The 26,516-nt window shown below is 35.0% G+C and overlaps 1 protein-coding gene across 1 annotated transcript in view; it reads right to left on the bottom strand.

The window, feature by feature from the left end:
- DPP10 (dipeptidyl peptidase like 10) overlaps positions 1-26,516 on the bottom strand; it is a 234,834-nt gene that overhangs the window by 116,119 nt on the left and 92,199 nt on the right. The window contains exon 5 of the mRNA XM_005154047.3: positions 19,869-19,943. Within this exon, the coding sequence (XP_005154104.1) occupies positions 19,869-19,943 (75 nt within the window). The remainder of the gene's footprint in view (positions 1-19,868; positions 19,944-26,516) is intronic.

The following is a 26,516-nucleotide window of genomic DNA, read 5'->3' as shown; positions in this document are numbered from 1 at the left end:
CTGGACGTGTGGACTCAGCATTGGAAGCTGCAATATTCCCACACTTCACATATCTCCCCCCTTCTTTCCTTCCTGTCAAAATGGCTGGATTCTCAATGGGGAGATTATTATGCACAGGAAAACAATACATTATTCCTCAATCAGGAATAAAATAAGAGCCCACATAAAGCATTTTCTTTATGTATACATTAGCCTAGTAACTTACATAAAGAAGAGAAAGGAAAAACACTCTTGATGTAACCAATAGGCACATTTCAAATATCAGGGTCGATGTATATTTGTTAGAGGTAAAAGAAAGTTAAATCATGTTGCCAACCACAGGAAGTGTCTTGGCGATTTATCCTGTTATACAATGAAACAATGAAAATTAGCCCCAAAATATGTTTGTAGGTTTCTCATTTATTCACTCCATGATCTATTCTGAACTGACCTTTAGGACTAGTGGAGAGAGCTGCTGAAAAAGTCTTCCACCATCAAACCTTATTCAAAGCCCAGGTTTGAGTTTTGAAAGGGTTTTATTTTAGCTCTGAGCACCATTAGTGATGTTGAACTTCAGAAAAACCTGAAATAAATCAAGTCGATGATAAACTGGTGCTACCCACCATAATACTACTTCTATTTCAGTAAAAAGGAGCTTTCAGGAAGCCTGACTGCAAAATCATGAAGATCTTAAGCTGAAAACTTCAGTGTACCATAAAATCTTCAAGTGAATGCAAATTCTTTATTTATGTAATGTATTCACTGACTTAACTTTTTTAAAGAATGATAAACAAGAGACATGCAATTTTAATCTTCCAGAAACAATTTAGGGAGCATAGTACACAGGTACGCAAAGAAGATCCTAGATCTTCATAGTATGCTCTCCTTAAATTCTTCCAACATATGTTTATTGACCTTCCATGCTTTCAGAGACAGAAGAACATTCAAAAGAACAAGATCTTCCTGCTTTGTCTGGAATACAGAAGTAAGAAGTGTGTTCTCCTCATTATGTAAGCAGTTATAATAAACACATGCTGAGCAATGACTGAGGGGTGAGGTTAAAAAAAAAAAAAAGTCAAAATTCTGCAGGTGATTTCTTGATTTCTGGTCCTCTACATTGGCCAAAAGAGCTCCCAGATGGCTTTAGAGTGAGTCAGCTGTTCCAGCTGTAGCCTTCTTTACCAAATCCTCTCCTCAATTATGCTAATATAGACCTCTAGATCTTATTATTTGCCAGAATACTATGTAGAGTAGCTGGTTTAACTTATTTAATAGCAGCTTCACCCAAACCAAATACCATAAACCAGCTCTAGAAAAACCTACTGCCAATTAGTTCAGTACAATAGTTTTTTCCTGCATACACTGAATCAGAAAGAGCTGAGAAGTATATTGAGTAGAAGATGAATCTGAAGACAACTGGAAGAGAAAGGAAGATCATATTTTAGGACTTCACTGAAAGATCCTACCTTTCTCACATTTCTCTAAATAATACAGATCATTTCTATGTTCTATGCTCATGAGAAGAGGAAGAAAGTCACAAATAAAAACAGACCTTCAGTAGTGAGAAAGTATTTTATATCATAAGCTTGTCATTCGTAATAGTCAACACTGTTTGATTACTTATACATATTACTTCATTTTAAGGTTATACTATCGCTTCTAATGATTTCCATGAAGATTGCAACAGAAATCCCTCTTGTGCTGAGTTACTTTTATTTATTGATTTTGTAAGTAAAATCAATACAAAATATTGTCCTCTAGAATACTATATTTGCTACTCCAAAGCAAGCAAACAAAAGGCAAAACAAGCTCTGTGCATCAGTGCATTAAGAAGCTCTTACATTGTTAAAATTACTATGCCACTACAAATTTTAGTCACCATATATGGAACTACAGACACCACAGTTAAGCAATAAGCAGGAAATGAAAAGATGGAAAAAAAACCCCCACCATTGCCTGATCAATCCAAAGACCTAAAGCACTTTGTAATAACGCTTAATGAAGCCTGCAATTATGCCTAATAACACATGAGAGAGGAGCAGGGGAATTAGGCAGGTGCACAATGTATTGCAGTCCTTTGTGGAGACAGCCTTTAAGGCAGCCCACCTGTGCAAGATGCAGACCGACCCCAGTGATTAATCCTGAAAAACAAGAAATAGTTTGGCCATGACACTGGACATCCCTACTGCTTCCAATGCTCAGTCAAGGATCACTGCCCAACATGCCTTTGCACAGTAAGTCATGGCCCAAGTTGCAGAAGCACAGCTAATTACATGCCTCAGCAGAATAATAGTAACTGCTAGAGAAACAGAAATTTTGCAGGTCACCCTTAACTTGAGCAAAGAGAGCTGAAGTCTAGTAGTAATCCAGAGGGGTCACAATAACATTCACTGCCTGCCAAGTAAGTTTTCACTGGTTACATCCACCCTAAATTTAAGCACCAAGACACGCACTATCCTGCATGCACAGCTACCATTTCCCAGCAACTGATTTTTCTCACTTTATTCCAAAGCAGAGACTGGGTACAAACCAGCACGATAAAAGAAGATATCAGAGAAACAGAACAGTTATCAAAGAGAACAAAAAAGGTATACCAAAATCATGACACAAACACACAAAAAACAACTTTGAAATTCATAATTGGAAGACTCTATGGAAAATCTTTATAAGTGATTAAATATTTGGAATAGAAGAGACTCCCCCTACTTCTAGTCATATGTGTAAATGAATGTCTATTCTTATCTAAGATCTAGACTAAAGCAAACAAACACACTAACATGAATCAGCTATAGATCTCTATATATAGTAAATAAATATAATAAAGCAAATTAGAGAAATATACATATAAAGAACAGGGGAAAATTAGTAATTTATCAAATAGACATCACCAGTCAACAGTGGATCATCATCCAGGCCCACACTTCAAGTTCGGAAGCCCCACTGCAGCCAATACCAGGAGTCTCGGGCAATTGGGAAAACTCTGATGCAGTGCATCCACCCATAGGTGAGGCTCCAGATTTGGCCGTAAGAGGGTCCTGCTTTTATACCCTTAGAAAAACAACCATCTTTATGCCCACTCTGTAACTGTTCATTCGTGAAGCCCTGCAGTTTCTCACGATCTCACTGCTGCCCATGCCGAGAGCATTGGCCAGGCACCCTGGTGTTGCCAAGTGTGAAGGTCATAAAGCAGCTGCGCTCCAATGTTTTCCTGTCTCTTTCTGACAGTCATGACAAAAAAAATATATATACTCTGCCAAATACACTGTGACAAAACTCTGCCAAATACACTGTGACAAACATGAAAAGATACATACATACTTTGCTATGTCTCTCAGTCATGATAGGAAATCAACTCTCATCCATTACAACTGTGTAAAGTTTGTTACTAAGCTTTGATTTTAAACTTATTTAATCTCAGGTATCTTTGTGCATTTTCAATACATTGACTGGATTCAATTCACCCTTGTATAGTCTCTTTCATCCACTGCCAAAACTTGACACAGAGGAAAAAATCCTTAGTAGACTTCACACTGCTATTTGACAGTAGATTTAGATTAGATATTAGGAAGTTCTTTACTGTGAGGGTGGTGAGGCACTGGAACAGATAGCTCAGAGGAGCTGTGGTTGCTCCATCCCTGGTAGTGTTCGAGACCAAGCTGGATGCAGCTTTGAGCAACCTGGTCTAGTCAAAAGCATCCCTGCCCATGGCAGGGGGGGTGGAATGAGGTGATCTATAAAGTGCCTTCCAACCTATACCATTCTATGCTCCTATGATTTTTTACTTTTGACTTATTTGAGCTACCAAATCCTTTCCCTTGCTTAACATGGACAAGTTGAAAAGAACTGGAGAATTTTCATTTGTCTGAAATTCTCTTTAAGTGAGAGGTTCTCTTGTATGTCAGTGATAACATCAGGATATAGCAGGAATTCACTAGACCAGAATTCCAGAAGTTTGCTCACAAACTTTTCTTTGTTAACTCACTTTGATGGTGAATGGTTCTGGGTGAAGAAGATTATAGATGAACGGTGCAGAGATGGGCAAGAGTGTTTTGTGTAGGTCTGGAAATAAATGAATGAAAGTCAGTTGAAAGCAGGAAAGCATCAGGGAGCTATACAGTTTAGAGATCAAAGGGATCAAATGCAATTAGACATGGAATATATCACATATATCACCCATTCCACCTACTTTATAATACAGAATTGTTCCATCTTCATTGCAGTTCTTTTTTCCTTTGAATTACGTTCACTTTGGTTATGAAAGTACTTGATGATCAGCTTCTCCTATTTTTTTAAATTCTACATTTTTTTTTAAATGCTGGAACTGCTGGTTGTAAACTGCACTGTAGCTGCTGAGTAGTAAGATTTAAAAAGACTTCGCCTCTGTCAGATGAATCCCCAATACTTCAGTATTCGACATATGCCCACAGTCTCTTGCACAGACTGATAAAACTTCTCTCCCAAAGTGAGCAGTTTTTTGCCTCTACTCTGCTATTGGAAGATTGGCCCTAGACCCCACTGCTCTGGGGGTTAACATTTTTTACTGATTCTTCTATTTTGCAGTTTACAATAATTTATTTGTTTTCATGGCAAAACAGTCCTTTAGTAATATACAACACTTTTTTATTCCATCCTTTTATAAAACAAACCAAGCATTCTTAGCTCTTCTTATGAGACAGCACATCAATCTCCTTGGATTTTTCACAATTTACCTTTTCACATCTTGAACAAAGGTGAGCAAAATGGCTTAGAAAAAAGAAAAATAAATCATACAATGTATAAAATATGCAGTGGAGACTGTCAGGAGAAAGACACACTGACACAACAAACCCTTTCTTTCAGGATCTTGACTATTTCTGCACCCTGCTGTGCAACGCCACAACAACTGACTTGCAAATCTTTGTGCCATTATGATTTAGTGCAGATGAGAGCAAGGAGCTTAAGGTAATCTGTCTCTTTCCACCTTTCTTAAGATACTTCTATATAATTTTCTAGTAATTCTGGATGAAGACTGATTTAACTGTTTCTATGATTGTTATCAGAACAAACTGCCTCTAGCACAGTGCTGTAATTTAATATGCTGCTCAAAAACAATGCAAGGGAAATGTTATTCAAGACAACTGTGCTGTTCTAATGTATGTAGGAAACTAGCTGGCAAAGCATTTTACTCTAAAAAATTAGAATATTAAAGATAACACTTTCTAACACATGATGATACTTTCAAAAAAAAAAAACAAAACCAACTTCTCAGTGAACTGTTTTTCCTTTGGCATATGCGAATTTATACCTTGTAGGGATAACAGAGAAAATAAATTCTAATGTAAATAAATAAGAAACACGTCAGAAACACAGATCTCTCAGAATCTATTAAAGTGTGTTTTATGTATTTTCCTCAATCAACAAAAACAAAATAACTATTTATAAACTATTTAAAAACATACAGAGGATTAGTGTGTCATTTCTGATAGTTTTCCTTTATTTTGGTGGTAATATCTAACACAAAATAGGTAAGCATAATGAAGGCTGTTCAGGATGGTATGAATAGGATTCCTGACACCAGTATGTGCTTTCCATGATCCTTCACAATTAAAGACATGGCAACTAAACATCTAGTTTCACTAAGATCATCCATAGACATCTCTTTTGGAGATGTTATGTGATGCTTTTAAACAATCCCTTTTAACATAATATTTTTTCCACAGTTTGACTGAATAACTATATGAAGTGCTCCCTATTTGTGTTCAGAAATACTTCCAAGAAATATTTTCAGTTTAGAGCAATACAGTTGCAAATACAATAGAGATGAAATTTGATATTTCATCTGTGAAGTAAACTACATCACCAATTTACTCAATAACTCTTTAATCAATGTTGGCAACCAATTAACACTCATTCTTGATGAATTGTAAAAGAACACGTGATCATATATCACTCAGTGATCATAACATTTTACGTTAATTGAATATACTACCATACATATCATCTCAAGGTTAAAAAGGAAAATAAAAAATGTCTCAAACATTTCTGAAAGAGATATAGCTCATGAATAGACCTTCATTTCATCGTTTAAGATAAGTAAATGTATAGATTGCTAGATACGCTAGCCACTATTGATAATACTTATCCATTTGTAATACTTCATCTGATATAAAAAAGTGGAAATGAGGACTAAATTTAGTTGCCAAAATTTGTCACCTACTGTATTCATTTTTTATTCTGCATATTATTTAAACTCATTTCTATATATGGGAACTTTTTGTAGTCTCAGACTTTTCCATTAAACCATCACGATGGAGGGAGGCATTGTATAGCACTTTGAACAAACTGGGCTGCCCTTGTAGTTCATGCCATCTAGCTGCACTTGTCAAGAACAAGACCATCTGCTCAGTTTATCAGAAAATATATCCAATCTCAATCATACAACACCTCTGAGCCTGAGATACAACCCGAAAAATGAGCAAAGATATTCTGGAATCAGGTATCTTCTCACATTTAATCACTTCCTAAACTCCAGTCTCACAGTGCAACCAAATTATAAGAAATTGCACAGAGACTATTTTTTTCTGAAACATACTTACCTCACATTTACCAAAAGTGACTGATTTATCTATAAAGCTATCAAATGTAAGACAACTAATAAGGACAGTAGGTATTACTAATTGTGAGAAGAGGTAAACTAATGAAGTAGACAGAATATGGATTGAGAATTTTTTGAGATCACAAAAAATATTTTAAAAAGGGAAGTTTCTCTCTTAGGGAAAGACAGAAAGAAAAAAGAAAATGAAGGGAGTAAGAGAGTGCATAATTATATTTCAGAGTGGATGGGGTTAAGAAACAGAAAGTTAGTTTAGTGAACACTGGACAAGGCAGAGGAAAGAGAGCTAAGAAGAGAAAAGTCAGAAATGGAAAAGGGAAAAAAGAAGGAGTGAGATTTCTCAAACACCTTGGTATTAAAAGGTTCTGATTATGGAAGCATACACAGAACACACATGTAGGAATTTGGGAATGCTCCCTGGCAGGACAACAAATTACTAGGATAAATTAAAACACCTGGAAGTTTAAAACTATTCAGATATATAGTAAAAAGAAGTTAAGAATGACATATCATTGGATAACAGTAATAGTGCAATCTCTTCCTAATTGTGACCCTGGCTGGTTCTGTGTTTCTCCCCATTCACTCGCTTGTCACATTAACAGAAAGTTCTAAACTCCTATTTCACTGTAAGGTTGCAAAAATTAGTGGAACACTAATATAAGCAAAGACCAAAATAGACAACCTTTCTTGAATATTCAGAACAGTTAATATGGTTGTTCTATTTTTGGAATACTATGCAAATAGAATATAAATTGGGACGAGCTACAATAACTTTAATACCAAGCTCATATTTAGTTTTTTTTAGTTTCCTACCACTGCATACTGTATGGTGATTTTAACTTCATCTGAGATACTGAAAAAAGAAATTATGAGACTGCCAAAGCAGATGGCTGCTGTAATGAATACTGCAGCTGAGACTCAGAGTGAAATTCCACTCTTGAGAAATATTACTAATAAAAAATTTTCTCAGCTTGATAGTCTGAGCTTTTGGAGAGTTCTAGTTTTTACATGTCTCAGGATGTTGCAAACCAAACTTTGACTTATTTGCTATATTTTTATTTTATGTGTCTATGTATTAGATTAATTGGTTTTAACCTTCCTATGTGGAAGTCTTACCAACCATCCACTATAAATGCTCTTAATCTTTCAACAAGCTGAATAATTAGGCCGAAAAATGCATCATGAAGTAGACTAGTAGTTAATCACGTAACTGTCCAACTGACCCTTTTTAACATTAAAAAAATAATATAGATATATTGATAAAATAGAACTTTCCTGCATCATTTAAAGTATAAAATACTGAAGTCTATAAACATATAACATATTCCAATTTAAAAACATCTTTGCAGGACTCTTAAGAGGTATGACTCATGAACTCTTTCATGTCACTTGGGGATCTCCAAACGAAAGCTACTATGCAGAGCATTTCTATGATTAGAGAAACACATTTTTTCATATTGAGACTTCAGAACCTTAAGTACAGCATTATGGGCTCACACATGGGTTGAAACTGACACACATGGAAAAAAGAATCATCACCTTAAAAGTAAGACTGATCCAAGTTCTCTAACATTCATACAAAAGCCTTATTTAACTTAAAAGATACAAGATTAAGTTAAGGAAAAAAATTACAAAGAAATATCCATACACTCCCTACCAAAACAGTAAGTACCGCTTCGATTTGCTAATTTAAGTCTAATTACAGTATAATTAAATTATTTCAAGAAAGTTCTTCAACCATAATGGTAGCCTGAGACTTTCTAGTACAATGTCAGGTTAAGATAGCACAACATCTTCATAAAAATCATTACAGAATCATAGAAATAACTAGGTTGGAAAAGCCCTTTAAAATCAAGTCCAACCATTACCCCAGGACTGCCAAGTCCACTACTAAACCAGGTCACTAACAGCCTCATCAACACAGTTTTTGACCACTTCCAGGGACGGTGATTCCACCACTTCTCTGGGCAGCCTGATCACCCTTCTGATGAAGAAATGTTTCCTAATATCCAATCTAAATCTCCCCTGGTGCAGCTTGAGGCTGTTATCTCTTGTCCTATCACTCATGACTTGGGAAAAGAAAGCAACCCCCACCTCAGTACAACCTCCTTTCAGGTTTTTGAAGAAAATACTCTTTTAACTTTGACCAAGGTTCACAGACATCACTATATGACAAATATAAACCTCATAACAAAGTGTAAAGCCGATACAGTACATTATTTACACAATCTACTATATGAAAGAAGCCTCCAAAAAAAGGTTACAGCAGCATCAATGATCAGCCCTTAACCTCAACGACATTTTGATGACATAAAAGCACATTTAACACCATGTACTTTAAAATCTTCATTATACTGCTGTACCAAAACTTTCATTACTGTTAGGGTTGCTGACTCAGTCAGACACCTTGAGACAAAAATAAAGTAGCACTGGCTATTAAAAATTAACACTGCATCAGGACCAAGGGAATTGAACCCAAAATGCTAAGGAAAATAAAGATGATGACAGTCCCTAAGGAGAGAGAACACCATGGCAAGCAAGATGACTAATGCTCACAAAGGTGCAAACAACCTGCAGACCTAAAGGCTGACTTACAGCCCAGATGAGACTCTGAAAACATTGATAAATCTATCCTCTACAAGATCCTGATGAAAATCCTGGTGGCACACTGTGCCTTATTCATTGTCCACCTGGCTGATACTGCCACAATACGGCAATGACTTTATTGTGTTTGTGCAATGGGTAAACAAAAGCTGATCCAGAAGTCCATTTTCAAGTTAATGGGAAATGTTCCACTGACTTTAATGGCATTTTCATCAAGTTCAGAAGTGATAGGCACTTCAGGCATCTGCAAGATAAAGGCTGCTACCTAAATAAAGTTAATGATATTGCCTGCACAGTGAAAGACTGTGGAAGAAGATTAAATTCTGATGCATTTCTCTTCTTTACTGTGTTCTTTATTGTGAGTGAGGGTAGTGAGGAACTGGAACAGGCTGACCAAAGAAGTGGTAAATGAACCATCCCTGGCAGTGTTCAAGACCAGGCTGCACAGAGCCTTGGCCAACATGGTTTAGGGAGAGGCACCCTTGCCCATTGCAGGGGGGGTTGGATGATCTTAAAGTCCTTTCCAAATTCTATGATTTGCATTGCTTCTGTGAAATGTGATGAGCAGCAGAACACTCTCCACTTTCAAGATCATTTTTGTGCAGACATTTAGGAAGAACAAATATCCTCTATAGGACAGCTTTCAAACATGTTTGTGCATATCCTTGACAATTTGCCATTGTTACAGGTTGTCTTTACCACAGGCACTGACATTTGAACTTGCCTTTGAAGTGACTAATTTGTTTCAGAAAGGTGTTTAAAAAAAGGCAGATTTCAACCTACTTGATTTTTTTTTTCTTATGAAAAGAAAGAAACAAAAAAGCCACCCCCCCAAGCAATATGACTGAATGCACAATACAAGAATTTTTGCCTTCAAGACTGAACCCACTTATTAAAATGTTAGTTATGCTTTCATTTTTTGCATCAAGATTCTTCTGATCAGAAACTTGCAATTTAGAACGAAAAAGCAGCTGCAAGTCTTACCCACTGCTGTGATCTTTTTTTGTTTAAGTCACTAATTTTTTTCCAACTTGTCTATCTTAAGCAAAATTTAATTATTATTCAATGTGTGCTGCTGCTAGGGACAGAATTATGCAGAATAGCTGAAAAAGCAGATTTTCTTTTTTTCCCCCTTTCACATTTTAGAATTTAGCTTCTAGATCTGGCCAGCCTGTGTGACTATTTCATCACCGTAAGAAGTAATTGTGAACAACACAGTCAGAGCTTAGTTTTTTTCCTATATCTGATTTTCTCATTTTGCAGAGCACAAACATTTCTGAACTTCTTCCAACCAAATCTGATTGCTTTAGTTAGAATGGTATCCATTGATGTATCTGGAGAGGCAGGGGTATGAGATTTTTCATATACAGACAGGTATAGAAACATGTGGAAATTAAGAATATAAGTGAATAAAAAAAAAAGTATGAATAAAACTACTGAGAATGGATTAAGGCATATTTATGTATTATTTGCCCCTTAACAAAACTGGGTATTTTGGTAGACATTTGACACTTTCTTTCTTGGGAACTGTTTCAAATGTTAAATTATTTATTTTTTTTTATATCTCAGGAATCTCTATCTCAGGGGGAAATACTGCTGATGCGATAATACTGATGCACAGAGTCAGCCAGGCTGAACAGATCTTAGGAAGTCATTAGTCCAACTATCTGCACAAAGCAGAATCAACACCAAATCAAGACTAGGTGGCCTGGGATTTTGTCCAGCTGGGTTCTGAAAGTGCACAGCTTCTCTGGGCAAAGGTTAATTACGCTTGATTGCATTTAACAAATGAAATAAGATATATATAATGTTTGGGGATTTTAGCTTCAAGATAGCATCACTGACAGACTTCAGTCAAAAGAGATAGGACAACACGGACAATTTTTTTTTTTACATACTTCTACTTTTCCATATTGTTATTTACATTCTAGGTTATTTTAGAATAAATATTTCAACCTATATTTATTTAAATATATACATGTATAAATGTGAAAACCAGCAGGGCTCCTCTACACAGAGATTTGGTTTAGCTTTTTGAAAGATATTAACCCCTCCTCCAATATCTCTACTATTAATGTGACTCCAGTCAATGTTGTGGAATAACTCTGCCTCTTCTATTTTAAAAACTATTTTTAACAGAAAATACCTTGAAAGATAAAAGCTTTGGGCTTCTAGACTGCTTAAGCATTCTATTTCATATATCAAATGCATCTGAGAAGATTTTTTTAACAAATGTTGCATTTAGAAAAGGACAGAAATTCATTAAGTTATCCCTAGTTTGTAAATCTAATTCATAACACTGCAGCCAAAGAAAGATGTTAATTCCTTCTGGTATAAAATTCATGACTGCTAACAACATATACTCGTTTGGCTACAAGACTAAATTCCTGAATGTACGATCAATGACTATTTTAAGATTAAGTGACCATATGGGATTACATTCATCAATACTAATGGTATCTTATTTAAAAGTTTAATGAGAAAGATATAATGCATATCACATTTCTCAGTAAGACACATTATTATTGAATTTCAGATAGAAGATATTATGAAAAATTAAATAAAAGCAAAGAAAAAACCCATTGTTTAAAATGGATTTTCTAAGTGCATTGAACACATGAACTGGACTGTAGGCATTTCTTAAGATGGTTGTCCTTTAGGAAATTCAATCTTGTTTATTTTCAGTACATATGTAAAGAGTATGTCTAAGTTAGATCTCAAATAAATCATTACAGAACATGCTGAAATCTTTATCATAAAAACCATATATAGTGTTTTCAGTAAAATATTTTAACATAATGGGTCAGTCATAACCATGAAGTGATTTTGCTCCTCAGAAGTCATTTATTCACTGTATTTTACATGACCCAGATCTTGTATCTGAGAAATCAATAAGTTTAACAGTTGAACTAACAATGAGTGATTCATGTTCAGGGTAAAATCTGTCAAAACTCAGATGCGTAAAATATCCTTTTAGGACACATTCTCCAGGTAGCAAGAAAGGGAATTATTATTTCTTAGGAGCACGAAACAAAAAAGTTCTTAAAACAGATGGGTGTATCAGATGAGTAGCTGCTTGTGGTGAACTCTGACAGGTCTTAATCCAAATTGAAGCTCTTTTCAGCTTTCCCATCCTCTAACAGCTAACTAGCACAGTCTCCAATTAGGATTCCTAACAGTTCTTGCCCTGTTGTTTACTCAGGTTGTCCTTTTATTTTATTATAAAAAAAACCCCAAACCAACAAAACAAACAACAAAACAAAACCTTGGGTTTGGTTTTGGGTTGATATTCTTTTTCTTTCAGCATTGCTGAGTTAGACTTATTCACACAGATATTTGATAAAAATATCACTAGAATCTCACTTTTTAAAGAAATGCATAAAGTACAATATAAGTGTAAAACTAGCTATCATTTGTTAACTATTTCTAATAACGTCATTACTACACACAACAGACTGTATCAAGAGATAAGTGGAATATAAAAAAACCTCCACCTTTTAAACACAGAGCTTTTTTATGTACAGGCTGCAGTGGACAAACCTTTCACTTACAATGGACATATCTGGGACATTTCTGTGTATTATCAATGTACAAAAGAGAAATAAAGGGGGATGTGATAGGGCTGATAGTTTCACAATGAAAGCCAAAATTTACACTATATATAATAAATTGTCCAAAGAACTGATGACAGATAGTGTAATATTGCCTATTTATATAACATTAGCACACAGAGATTCCAGTCCCCATGGATTATTATGTGATGTTGGAATACGACAATGTGAAAATCAGAGTTATATTAAGACTGAGTTTCTAAACTGCTGGATTTCTAAACATAGCTGGACACTACCAAAGTCTTCCTGAAACAACAGTATTCATACTTGATAAGAATGACAATATGTTGAAAATAAATACTTTTCTGTCAATAATCATTTTCTTCGGGAAGCTAAATGCCCTAGAATCCACTTTTACTGAACAACAGCAAAGCAATTTTTTTTTTTCAATACTGTCTTTGAACAAGAAGTTGAAAGCATGAATTGTGATTTTTTTCAACTCTGGCAATTCTGAATGAGAAAAAGAGCCATCTTCTGCCTAAATTAGCGTTACTTATTTTGTTTACTTATAAAACTTGAGATTGAACAGCAATTCTGCAAGTACAAATGACACACAGAGAGCCAGTAAGTTATTTGAAAAGCAGGAACATCTTGTCTCATGTTTTCTCCTATGAAAATTTGAATGCGATCTATTATACATTTTTGTATTTAAATATTTAAATATTTAAATATATATAAAAATATATATATAAATATAAGGATGCTGGGGAGGGACTCTTCATTAGGGACTGTAGTGATAGGACAAGGGGTAATGGGTTGAAACTTAAACTGCAGAGGTTTAGATTTGATATAAGGAAGAAATTATTTACTGTTAGGGTGGTGAGGTACTGGAATGGGTTGCCCAGGGAAGCTGTGAATGCTCCATCCCTGGCAGTGTTCAAGGCCAGTTTGAACGGAGCCTTGGGTGACATGGTTTAGTGTGTGGTGTCCCTGCCCATGGCAGGGGGGTTGGAACTAGATGATCTTAAGGTCCTTTCCAACCCTAACCATTCTATGATTATCTGTTTCTATATGAACACTCACTCCTATGGGATAATTCATGATAGCACATAGTATCATCAAATTCATTTAGCCAGTTTTTACTACAAAGATCATTATGTCCTCAGGCAAAGACCTTGTGTTTTTATACCTTTAAAATGCCTTGCATATCTGTGGAACTATATAAAATAAACTCAAATATGTAATAGATGGGCAACCTGCCAAGATCACCTGCAGCCTAGCTATTATGTTAACAAATTCTAATCTGTCCAGCTAAACCTTCAACTCAAACAGCAGCATTTAAGAGCTGAAAATTTGAGCAGCTAACTTCCATTAATTGCTCAATATCTGACTTTTATGAATACCTAATTGTGTTATAATTAAAAGAGGAATAAAATATATCACAAAAATATTTTCATAAAATAACTTCAAATTTTGGGGGTGGATCTGACTTATTTTTTTGTCACTGCCCTGAAACTGATAAAAAAATAGTAATTTTTGTTCTTAACAAGACATAAAGATAAATGGGGAAGTCGTGACTGGATCATATTTCTATTTATGATCTCATAAGTTCCAGAGTATGCACATGCATGATTTGCTTCTGCACTTATCTCAAAATGAACAAATTAAAGATGAAGATCAGGCTGAGGACCTAAGGAAATACACATGAAAAACAGATTTATCTAAAGAAGGATGCACTTCTGGAGGAAAAATTTGATAGCATGAATTTTATATCAGAACTTTACTTCATATACAGCACTAGATAAAATGTTTTCCAGATCAATGCTGGTTTAGGAAGTCTTCTGTTATTCTTTCGTATGGAATAATCTAGTTGAGAAAATATTGTTTCCATGTGGTAAAAGACATCTTTCATCTTTGTTGTATTTGATTCTAACTATTACCTGGTACTTCAGATAATGCTCTTCATACTCAGATTTTCATAAGCACTGTATAAGCTACCTTGTTGAAAAGACCTGCTAAATATAACACCAAAGAGTGTCTTGGTTAAAAATGAGACATAACGTAAGGTAATTTCTTTATCCTTTCTTTTTTGCATTAAAAAAAAAAAATCAATAATTAATTTCACTGACCAAGAAAATTGCAGACAACTGAACATTTACTTTCCACCTAATTGGTAGAAAGATAATCTCCTAATGAGGACAAATAATCATAATTCAAGACTTCATTGAGTTTTTCCCCTCATGGATTCTTCTAATCTGCAGACAAACTCCTGGAGATCTTTTCAGTGCATTCAAGTAAGGCAGGACAAAAGACAATCTCTAAAAGCTTGATGAACATGTTACATGTTGCTGTTCACCCTCATTTGCTGTAGACTATAGTCAGTACTCCCTATCATTATCTTCCAAAAATAGATATTATAGCAGCAAAGTGATGACAGGCATCAGCTCTAAGCAGTAACTTCATTCTCTTGGGGTTTCTTTGCTTCAGGCACTCTGTTGAACTTTCATCTTCAATACATCAAACTAGAAATATGTAGAAATGCTTTTGAAATATTTTTATTTTCTACTGAGTGATGTTTAGATCTAAAACTATTTTTTCTCCTAACTTTCTGAAGAGGATTTGATTATTCTTCATCCTGATCTTATGATCAAAATTATTAAAAGCTATTTTCACAGTGCTTTAAGCTAAACACATTGTTTCATTAAATGCTGTAGCTAAAAATATGACATTTTGAAATCCTAATTCAGGAAAACATTACCTTTTTAGACAGTGTATAAATGCTTATGCTTCTAAACTAGAGCTAAACTTTAATAGGTTTTTAAAGCACATTTCTGAACCAAGAGCTAAAACTCCCTACATAACTCATCTTGCATTGAAAGCAGAAAAGGATTAATTTGTAATAGTAGAGAATAAGATTGGAAAAAAATCCTAAAAGCTGGAATTCAAAACGAATTTGAAAGCAGGCAGAAGGAAAGGACAATTTGTAGGAAGGGATTATTAAATAAGTGAAGAAAAAAAGGAACTTGCAAAGAAAGAGATGAACTGATTACATATACTTCTGTGGTATATTATATTCTAGTAGGAGTATGAGGAGAACATGCCTACGATATCTCAGAAAAACCCAACAGATATCCAGAATAAAACTTATTTTTATTTCACGTGAACTCCAGGAATAACTCGCAAGGCATAACCTTTTGCTGATAGACACTGAAGTTCCCCAATGGTAAAGAATTTCTTAGACTGTCAGTGCTCACTGCACTGCAAATTGCAAATTTACTGCCCCATTCTTTACCATTAAGAGCAGAGTGTCTAATTTCCATTTTCTAATCAAAGTATAAATCAGGTTCTGGTAGTTGTGAATGCCACCACCAGCAGAGTGAGAAAAATTTTAAGTGACATTTTAACACCGTCCTTATTAAAAGCAATAGTGAAATATCCTTTCCTCCGGAAAGCTCAACTGGCTTAGATGCTCTGCCTCTCAGAGTTTCATATTCTTTACTCATACCCTTGAAAATCTTCAAAGGAAAATCAAAAAGATGTAGCACTGCAAAACTGATCCCTCTCTTCATACAATACTTACAATGGTTTCCCTGCTGCTGTGTTCCCACTGTCCCAGAAGAATCAGGATGGCAGGACATTCAGCAAGAATATGTGCTCATTTCTCAAATTAGTTCCTACTTACTGATCTGCTGCCTTGCAAAATGAGAGTTTTTCAGTAATGCCAACCAAATTATGGTGAGTGACAGAAAGTCTGAACTACACACAGTTGATCCATACAGTTTTGGCAAAGTAAAAAAACTTCGAGAATTTATGAAAGCATTTAGGAAGTTTGAACTATGAAGTACTACAGCAAAGAACACACAGAAAGCACCTCTGAAATTGCCACAGCCTTCTGTCAAAAAATAAAAAGCCAGACAGATGGAGGGAATCTGTTGTCCAGAAATCAATTTACAACTCTTTGAATTCCTTAGCAAAGGAATTTTCTTCCATGTGAGTTTTATAGAGCTATACCAAAACAGCTGCTATGCCACATGAAATGGTTCTGTTCATTCTATTAAGCATGATTTAAATATTCATTTAATTATTACTTTTGTATTCAAAGATGGCTTATTTTCATGCAGATTTATGTCCCGTTATGCATAAGTACATTCTTAATTGTGCTGAAAGAACTGCAAATTTAATTAAAGTTTGCCATTCCAAGCATAAAATAGATTAAAGAAAATGCTGACAACAGTAAAATAAATATTCAACTATTTAACTCAACATTTATTTTTAATCCAAACATCAAAATAACCTCATTTCTAATTACAATTTCATGAGAAAATGTCTTGAAGAAACATTTGTCTATTTTTCTCCAATCTGTTCAGCTGAAGCATGCTAGCTTATTTATAAAACTGATTAATAAATCCGTTCCAGTTGTATGACTGTATGTTACAAACAACACAGATTAATGTATGTAAACAACTATTATAATTTTAAAACCTCAAAGTCATGACTGTCGGCAAAAGCAGAACTCGCATCAAATGTATTACAGTCCAATTATACACTTAAATCGTAGCAAAGAAGAAAAAAAAGGAGGCAACAAAGGTATAAAGGTCCAAGGGTCTATGACAATTTATAGAAGTTGGTGAAATCAGTTAAATGCTTACTGTAAGTTACTTGCAGTTCCTTGAACTGGCTATTGTTGAACACTCAATCATGCATTGTAAAATGTGACAATAGGAAGATCCTTAGTTTCATGAAAAGTTACACTCAAAGGAGATTGGCCTGATTCTACTGAAACTGATTTTGAAAATCTACAATTAAGTTTGCTGTTTAATATTTTCACCTTTTAGGAAACAACTTTAATAATTTATTGTTAACAGTGGGGGGCGGGGGGGATTAAGGAATACAGGTGGATTTTCTCTCATCCAGACACAATAGATCTGCCTCTGACAGAGAGGAAAAAAAAAAAAAAAAAGAAAGAATAAGAATATGATGAACGCTATCTTAACCCTTTGCATTATTTGGAAGCACAAGTCATGCAGAAATAAAGAGGCTTTCCAAAGCAGTGCATACCTTTTTCCCAACAGATCTTGAGAAAAGTGCCTCACCAGCCTAACAAATATCCCAAGAATCAGTAAATTTGGAGGGAAAAAATGCTTTTTTTCTATATATTCACAGTAATATATCTTTGTAACTTCTGAAAAAAATCACCTTAAACTCTTTTCGGTTTTGTTTTTTTTTAACCCTTCCACTGTAAGCAACAGATTCTTCTCAGGAGTTAACAAACTTCAATGGCATTATTATTATTGTTTATATCTGACTAACAACATCCAGCTATTACACAATTTCAGCACCAGCACCACCACTTCTAGAGGATACAATTGCAGCATGTTTTTGGTTTGAAAGCTATGAGCATTCAAGCATAAGCATCACAAGCCTCATGCAAAGCCACCCATACTACCACCACAAATTGCTTGGTAAACCTCCTCATTTCTCATTTTAATTACTTCTTGTTAATATACTTGAAAAAAGGAAATGGCTAAGTGCAAAGCATAAATGCTGCAAGCCTCATCCCTCTAAGTAACAATCAGCAACTGGATTATAAATGGAAGAACAAGTTTCTTTTGCAACGGAACCAAGAACTAAATATGGAAAAGGAATGCTACCACAAAGGGTATATTCAACATGCACTGAGAGCAATTTGCATGTCAATGGACCATCTATATTGTGGTGCAGGGATTCCTCCTTGATGTTACTACATTTACATATAATAAAGTGTGAAGGATATTTTCCTTATTTTTCTCTATCAGTTATATATGCTACTACTATGAAAACCAATCCAAAATGAAAATCTGAATAGATCAAATGAGAAAATTAAGTCAGTATGAGCGATTATTCCTCTCTCACACAATAAGAAGCAATCAAGAAAGAAAACAGCAAGGAGCACTTATTTTTCAGACAGGAATCAAACTGGAACACTTAACAAAAAAACAGTGAACTGAACAACAGCAGTTCATTTCTGGTTTATTAATACATGCATATTGTAAAAGGGCTTAATCCAGGATCCACTACATTTACTAAAGAAAACTCTACATGGATTTAGTACCAAGTAAATGAATAATTTTACATCAACACCTTTAGAATATTTCAGATGAGCTTTCAGCACATTTTCTAGTTTGCAGGCACAGCTGCTGGTATACAGATCAATACAGCAATGTTACCAGGGGGACAGAAAAATTTGTATACTAACTTAGAAATGAATATTTATTGTTCTAACAATTTAAATCCACAACATACAGCTATTGTGTTATCAGTTACCAATATGAAACAGTAAGTAAATTACTATACTGTAGTATAACGTGATAAACAACAGCAATCTTTGTGAAGGTCATGTTAAGGTGATAATAAGGTCATGGATATTAACAGGTATTTGTAAATTTTTACTGTTCCAAAATTAAAAAATAAACCAAAACAACTCAAACTTGTTTGAATAACCACTGAATCTCTCAATCCTGAACTATTCTGTAGTGAAGAACAGTTAATATTTAAATAGCACTTTTTATACAAACACCAATATGCACAGAGGAAATTTATAAAAACACTTTCATTTTTGTTTGTGTTCAAAGATTTATTTTTGAAAACTCTATGTAGTATTATTGATTGAAACAGTTTTTGACAACATAATAGCTCACAAAATCACTAAATACTGAGAAACAAAGAATACAGTGCATTATATAGTCCAAGAGACTTTCAGACTCTTAGGTTTCAGACTACTGAAGACAACAAATAAAACTTCATTACATGAATCAGGCTAGATTATCACTCTTTTTCTAGTGAAATCCATAAATGACATGTACAGCTGCCTAAAACAGAAGAGATATCAAAAGACAGGCTTTCACATAACCAGCTTAAGGGTTATTAAAACTCTACTACAAAAACCAGCATGACCCTTCAGAGGAGCCACAGCAGTTTACTGATAATCTTGGCGCATTTCTGTACATACTTAAATACACACTTCACCATAATTGCATCGGAAGGTTTTGGGAAGAGAAATCAAGTATATGAATCATCTAATGTGGAATCACAAATGAAATATACAAAACAAGGGTGTCAGAGTTTGGATGTAGAGGCTCTTCAATTACGAATAGTTGTCTTACCTGTTTAACATCATATGCAAGAAGAACAAATCTTAAGTCTGGTGAAACAGAGTATCTTGATGCTTTGAACGTTACCTAAAATGAAGCAGCAATAAAAGTAAGTTTGCAATAAAAAGGATAATTTTTTCCCCCAATTTTTCTTATAGTTCATTTAAGAGCTTCCCATTTATAAGACAGAGATCTGGTCTAGAACACCAGTGCAGTTTTCATCAAAGAAGGACTCAAATAATTCTTACTCTAATTTGCTGGTATCTGTACAATGACAACAGATTAATCTGGCTTCAGCTTTAAATTTCAGTTAAGAAGCTGAAGAGTTTTTCATCACGATAGCAAGCACTAAGCTTGAGGATAACAACTATGACAAATTCATTTACAGACAATGAAGGAACACACTTTGTTTGGCGTGTACTTCAGGGATGATTACAAGGGAGATTCATCAATAGGTTAGGTTTAAAGATACCATACAAGAAAAAGAGTAAGTGTGTGCTATGTCTCTATTGCTTTCCCTTTAAACATCACACGCATAACCATTTTGCAAGACAACCTGCACTAAACAAAAACTCTTTCCTATAAGAAAGAAAATGCTTAGTGTAGAGCAAAGTGAAACTTAGCACTATAAAACTAATAATTACTTTACATCTATCCAAGATTACTTTTTAGGACTGTAATTTAATCAAGGAATAATATTATGTCAGAAAGAATTTAATGCATCTAATGTATGTGGAAACTAAGAACGTGCTTTAAAAGACACTGAAGGAATAAAAAATAAATTAATCTCAAGACATCTATTTGCAGAATTAAAGGAAAAGAGAGTAGTGAAAAATGCAGGTAAGACTACGAGTCAGACAGAAAAAATAACAGAATCACAAAGGTACAAGATGAAAATAAATAAATAGTTACATAGAACAGGAGCTATCCAATATTCAAAGGAAGGCTTTTCCTTTTTTTTTTTTTTTTTACTTCTTAAGCATCCTGTTCTATTTAGCCTAATCCCACTACTAAACTAATGAATTCAACAGGTGTTTAAGGAACCCAAATCAGAAGTCACAAACTCATATAGTCAGAGCAGCTAAGGTACTATCCTAATGATAATAAAAAAGGCTAAATAAACTGAGAAGATGCTGTGTTTTGATATACAGATTACACTCAGGTTAACTAGATTTACTAGTTAATGTAGTAACTCAGGTTACTAGGTAGTATAATTTGTCTCAAGCTATCCAAAGACAACAAAATGAAAAAAACAGTTTTGAACTGAAACTGCATTAGTGTGATACAAGAGCATAACAATATCAGAAGTTAGAAGATGAATCTGCAGCCTTGAGTAAAAAAGAGAAAAAAAAACAACAACAAAAAAAAGCTACAAACTTCCTTTTTTTACTTACAAAGCATTCAGAACAGATTTCTACTGTGCTTAAACTAGCTTTTATGAGTTAACCACCTTTAAGCAGAGACTATGTTAATGTCAGTCTATGGTTATGTTCCCTTTTCTTGGCACACACTGAAAACAATTTTAGGTGTGAAATTTCCCTGCTTTCTAGCAGTTTATTAATTATTCCCCCATTACCTCAGTCTTCAGCAATATAAAACACAGGCAGCTTTCCAAATTCATTCTCAGGGAGTGTGGCGCTTGTTATTTCATGCATTTAGTAAGAATCTTCAGTCACTGATTATGCCACCACAAAAGTAATGATGCACTTAATGCAAACACCTGAGTACCTCAGCTGCAAACTACTGGCAGTTTGAGGCAACACCAGCAAGAGAAACTCACATATTCTATATCCAAGTATAGAGTCTTGTGGGTTTGGGATTTAAAATCATTTAAATCCTACTGAATATGACCTTGCTTGTTCAGCTTGCATTCGCCTGCAAAATTTGGTTTGCCTCCTGAAGTGCTTCATACATATGGTGTAAAAGCAATGACAACAAACTATAAAATCCTGTCGACCAAAAGATTATAGCTTGACAAATAGATTTGCCAAAACTATTCCTGGCAACAAAACAAGTAATGTTTTGGCAAATAATTTTACTTTTGTTGTTGTAATGGCATTATTCTTGTTAAAAGGTGAGTAAAGCTGTTTCATAATTTTTAATGTTTCACATGAGAAACAAGAAAGTAAAAGACCAGCAGAAATTATGCATTCATTGCCAGCTAATTGCAACGCTAGTTTCTTTAAATTATCCTTAAATATAAATATTTATCTATGAATATAATAGATATATATTTTTTATTAACATGTTTTTGAGTTGTAAAGAAAGTGTTGGGAAAATATCATATTGGACACATTGGAAATGAAAAAAAAAACCTTGTGTATCTTGTTATCAAAAAAACGGAGGATGGTTGTTCTGCTATCATGTCTGCATATCTGTAACTTTTCAAGCTTCTCAGTTTGTCAGGTGCTAGTTAGCCTTTATTTAGAAAGACAGACATAAATGCTGCACCTTATTACTATGACACTTCGCTTGATCTCTAAGAAATGTAGCTCTGGACAACAAAGCCCTGAAACAGGGAGAAATGAAGCTGGCTAATTAGGACGGTCCCTGGATGCAGAAGCAGGGCTAGTTTCCCTCTGCATCACTGCACAGCATCAGCTAGTTAGGAGACTGAGGGTAAGTCAACACAGTGCTGCACTGTGCATTCTACATATATCCTTATGCCCTTTCCAAACCACAGCCAATGAAAGGGAGAAGAAATAGGGGAAGATAATTTCCCTAACATTTGTCAGTTCTACCTAGCCACATCAAGATTTAACAGCCTTATAAAAAACACTAGCTCTATGGCAAACATAAAACACTTTGACTAGGTAAATTGCTGGAATCCCTATATTACTGACATTTCACAATGTTGCATAATTCTAAGGAAAAAATAAAAAATAAAACTTTTTAATTACCTATACATTACCTTCCCTTCTTAATTCAGCAATCTGTCATCCATTTTTCCAATATTGCTGAATTTGACATGAGTTCACTGACAGGGATGCATGATGTGATGATCCCATGGACAAGCAGTGACTGCTAGTCTCACTTTCACCACAGAATGAAATGATAAAAGCCTAATGGAGGCAAAAAATCACAGTGCCTCTAAAGAGTATTTCACCCTTCAGCTTTCCAGCTTACTTCTCTCATACACATTCCAAATTTGGAACATATTTTGGCATGGAAAGAAAGATGAGAACAGCTTGAGACAGTAAAGAGTGAAAGCAAAGGAAAAAATGATTCTGCAACAAATAAATACAAGGGACATCCCATCACCACCACCACCCACAGGCAACTATCTTTTCTTCCCCTTTCCATATGGATTATTAAAATGGAAAACAAATTTCCAATGAACTATATTCCCACATTTGTTTGACATTTCCAATGTCAATATTTTGCATTAATGACTTTTTTTTTTTTAAGTTTGCATTTTATGTGTGTTTTACTCAAAACAGAAATGCCTGTTATGACTGTGTTTAAGAGAAGTTTTAGGCTAGGTTATGCAAGGGCCCTTCAGTATAACCTCATTTTTTATTTCTTCAGCTTTCTTATAGCCTGGTTATTGATGTACTTCATCTTTGCTCTATTCTTTCACCTACTATAAAATGTTAGTTTTCCTATTTTTATGAATTTTAACTGCTATAACATTTAAACCAATGCCTTATTCATGGTCTTTCAAAAATATGCTATACAGCAGATGGAAGTTACCTATAACATAATCCAGAACAGAGCTGTAAGAATGTAGCTTTAACATCTGTCAAACACTTTACAGTACTCTTTTGTCATCCTTTCAGTTGAATAGTTTTAAGCTAAATAATACACCACAGTTAAAACCAATTAGAGGAAATTTTCACTTTAGTGGAGTTTACTTCATTGTTGTTGTTTCTCTCCTTTAATTTCAGCCCTCCTGTTTCAGTTTGTTGTACTCCTACTTTTCCCATCAACTTACATCTTCCATATTCCTATTATTATCCTTCCACAATCATTACTTAGTGCTCACTTTACACACATCTAGGCTTAATTATTATGTTTTTTTTTATTAATCCAGAATAAAATATTGTAAACCTCCAGAATGTTAGTTTGAAAACTGGGGGCAATACCACTACTTAGGACATCATTCATATCTCCGTATCACATATCTACATCTGTATCACAATTTTAACTTAATGCTATGACTGAACATCGATGTATGGGAGTTCATGAGCATTCACAGGTATTCAGCTCAACTTATCAACTTATCAGTTCATGAGCATTCATAGGTATTCAGCTCAATTTATCAGACAGGCATTGACCAAATGGCAATGCACAAGAGGAATCAGATGGGACAAAATTACACTAGCTGCAAAATGAGAAAGCATTTGGCATGTAGCTGTTTCCTGGGGTGGCACCAGCAATCAAGGAAACAATGGGATTGCTGTGACTGAAAGGTGAAGATGGACCACCCGGAGGTTATATGAGAGAACAGCTGAGAGTGGAGCCCAGCAGGAGAGCAAGCCTTGTAGCAGTAAAAGCAGGGTACCTCTGAGAAGAGAGTCAGGTTGCAATTAGGAAAATGCAGTTATTAGAATGTTGAAAAACTTGGGTTTCCAAGGTTACATTTCTTATTGCAGTATTTCTTGTGTTACCTGAGCACTTAATCTAGATCCAAAAACCTTGCAATACTATGTGTCGTATTTGTTAACACTTGGTTTTCCTACACAGTGTAAAAGATTATTGTGCCTTAAAACATGATCTAAGCTGAACTCTACTCTATGGATGGGGACTACCCTGGAAGAGTGCTTCTCAAAAACACAAATCAAATTCCCCAGACTCAAGTGAAACTCTTCATGTAGTCCCAAGATATTTTCACACATGTAGAACATAAAAAAGACATGAACAGAACTTTGCAGCTCACACCATTGCCCCTCTAGCAGAAAAATCACCTCTAAATTGTAAATCACAGAATTTTCTTCCTCCCATTCCCCATCTTTGATATAACCCTTAACTATTTTCTGTATCAAGGAATGATCTCATCAGGACTGTTATTTAGAGAGATTCCCCACGAAGCTACCCTAACCTGACAATTCAGAGTACTGTCCCCTGCATTTTGCATGTTGAAACTTCCATTTGGTTAAAAGACAATGACCACCACCAAACCACAACTGCAAACCCTTCCATCTGTCAGGCTTTCCCATCTCTATGCACAGTGGTGCACTGTAACAATAAAGTCTACCCCATAAAAACTCCTCTACTGAAAGGGTTTTGCTGAAGGGGTTATTTAACATTTAGAGGAGCGTGAGAGAGCAGAGATAATTTTACAATGTTCATAACCACCTATTTACAACATGTGTGGGTCATTAAAATGTCCAGTGTTGCAACAATTACTAATATTTATGTGGTTATATAATCTTGTTTAATGTATTTATCATTTTTCACCCTTTCATTAACCTCTTACACAAGGGTCTTAAAATACAAGCATGTAAACTACTCTTGCAATTATATCTACATTAATCATAGAATCACAGAATCATAGAATAGAATCATAGAATAGCTATGGATGGAAAGGACCTGATGATCATCTAGATTCAACCTGCCTGCCATGGGCAGGGACACCTCACACTAAATCATGTCACCCAAGGATCTGTCCAACCTGGCCTTGAACACTGCCAGGGATGGAGCATTCACAACCTCCCTGGGCAACCCATTCCAGTACCTCACCAGCCTAACAGTAAAGAATTTCCTCCTTATATCAAATCTAAACTTCCCTTGTTTAAGTTTGAACCCGTTACCCCTTGTCCTATGAACAAAGAAACTATAACAGCATTGAGATCCTGCACTGAGTTTCTCATCAAAAGAGGAAAGGGGTGTGGTTGGTGGTGGGGAACACAAAACAAGCAAACAAAAATATCAAAAGGAAGACAAATATCAAAAAGAAAGGGTATTTATAAACAGTGATCTATGAAACACCACAAAACAGTCCCTGCCAAAAGCTCTGTTCAGACTAAAACTTGCATTCTCTGCTTTTGGCTGTAAGGCCTCCACTGGGTTTTCACAGCTGGGCTGCCACAGCTTAATCATGATTCATGAGCCAAGGCTACTCCTGCTCTGCTCCACCCTTCTGATACCATCCCCTGATTAGCAAGCAGCAAAAAGTAATCCTTCTCTCCCCATCCTTGCGTAAAAGATGGTCCACAGTAATATGACATTACAACATATCATAAGGCATACTCCCTGCAAGCCCCTGGGAAAAGATCTGCAGCTCAGTAATATCAGTTTGCTATGTAGCAGGATGCAGTTTCCCCATGAGATTGAAGAGTTGCGGGAAGGCATCAAAATCAAGGGTGAAAGCAAGTTAGAATTGCTGGGTTTTAGAAGAGTCAAAAGCATACAGATGCAGAGAAGCTGTTGTAAATACAAGACCCTGTATTAGAGTTTCAAAACTGAAAACAATTCTACTTGTATAGTTAGGCATCGCAAACAAATTGATAGCCTTCTATTTGATGAGTCAAAATATATCCCATCATTTACACAGGCACACTAGATCCATTTTTGACCCAGAATCCTGGACTGAGTGTTTGTCAGGGTGTATGCATGGTATCTGAATAATTTTGCATACATTCACCACAAAAGTAAGGGCTAAAAAAAAAGTGTTACCACTTCCGTAGTTACTACGGCTTTTTTTTTAAGAAGGGAAAT

Source organism: Melopsittacus undulatus, chromosome 4, assembly GCF_012275295.1.
Source record: "Melopsittacus undulatus isolate bMelUnd1 chromosome 4, bMelUnd1.mat.Z, whole genome shotgun sequence".
NCBI lineage: Eukaryota > Metazoa > Chordata > Aves > Psittaciformes > Psittaculidae > Melopsittacus > Melopsittacus undulatus.
Note: the sequence above shows the minus strand (reverse complement) of the source record. Positions and strands in the feature narration are given on the sequence as shown.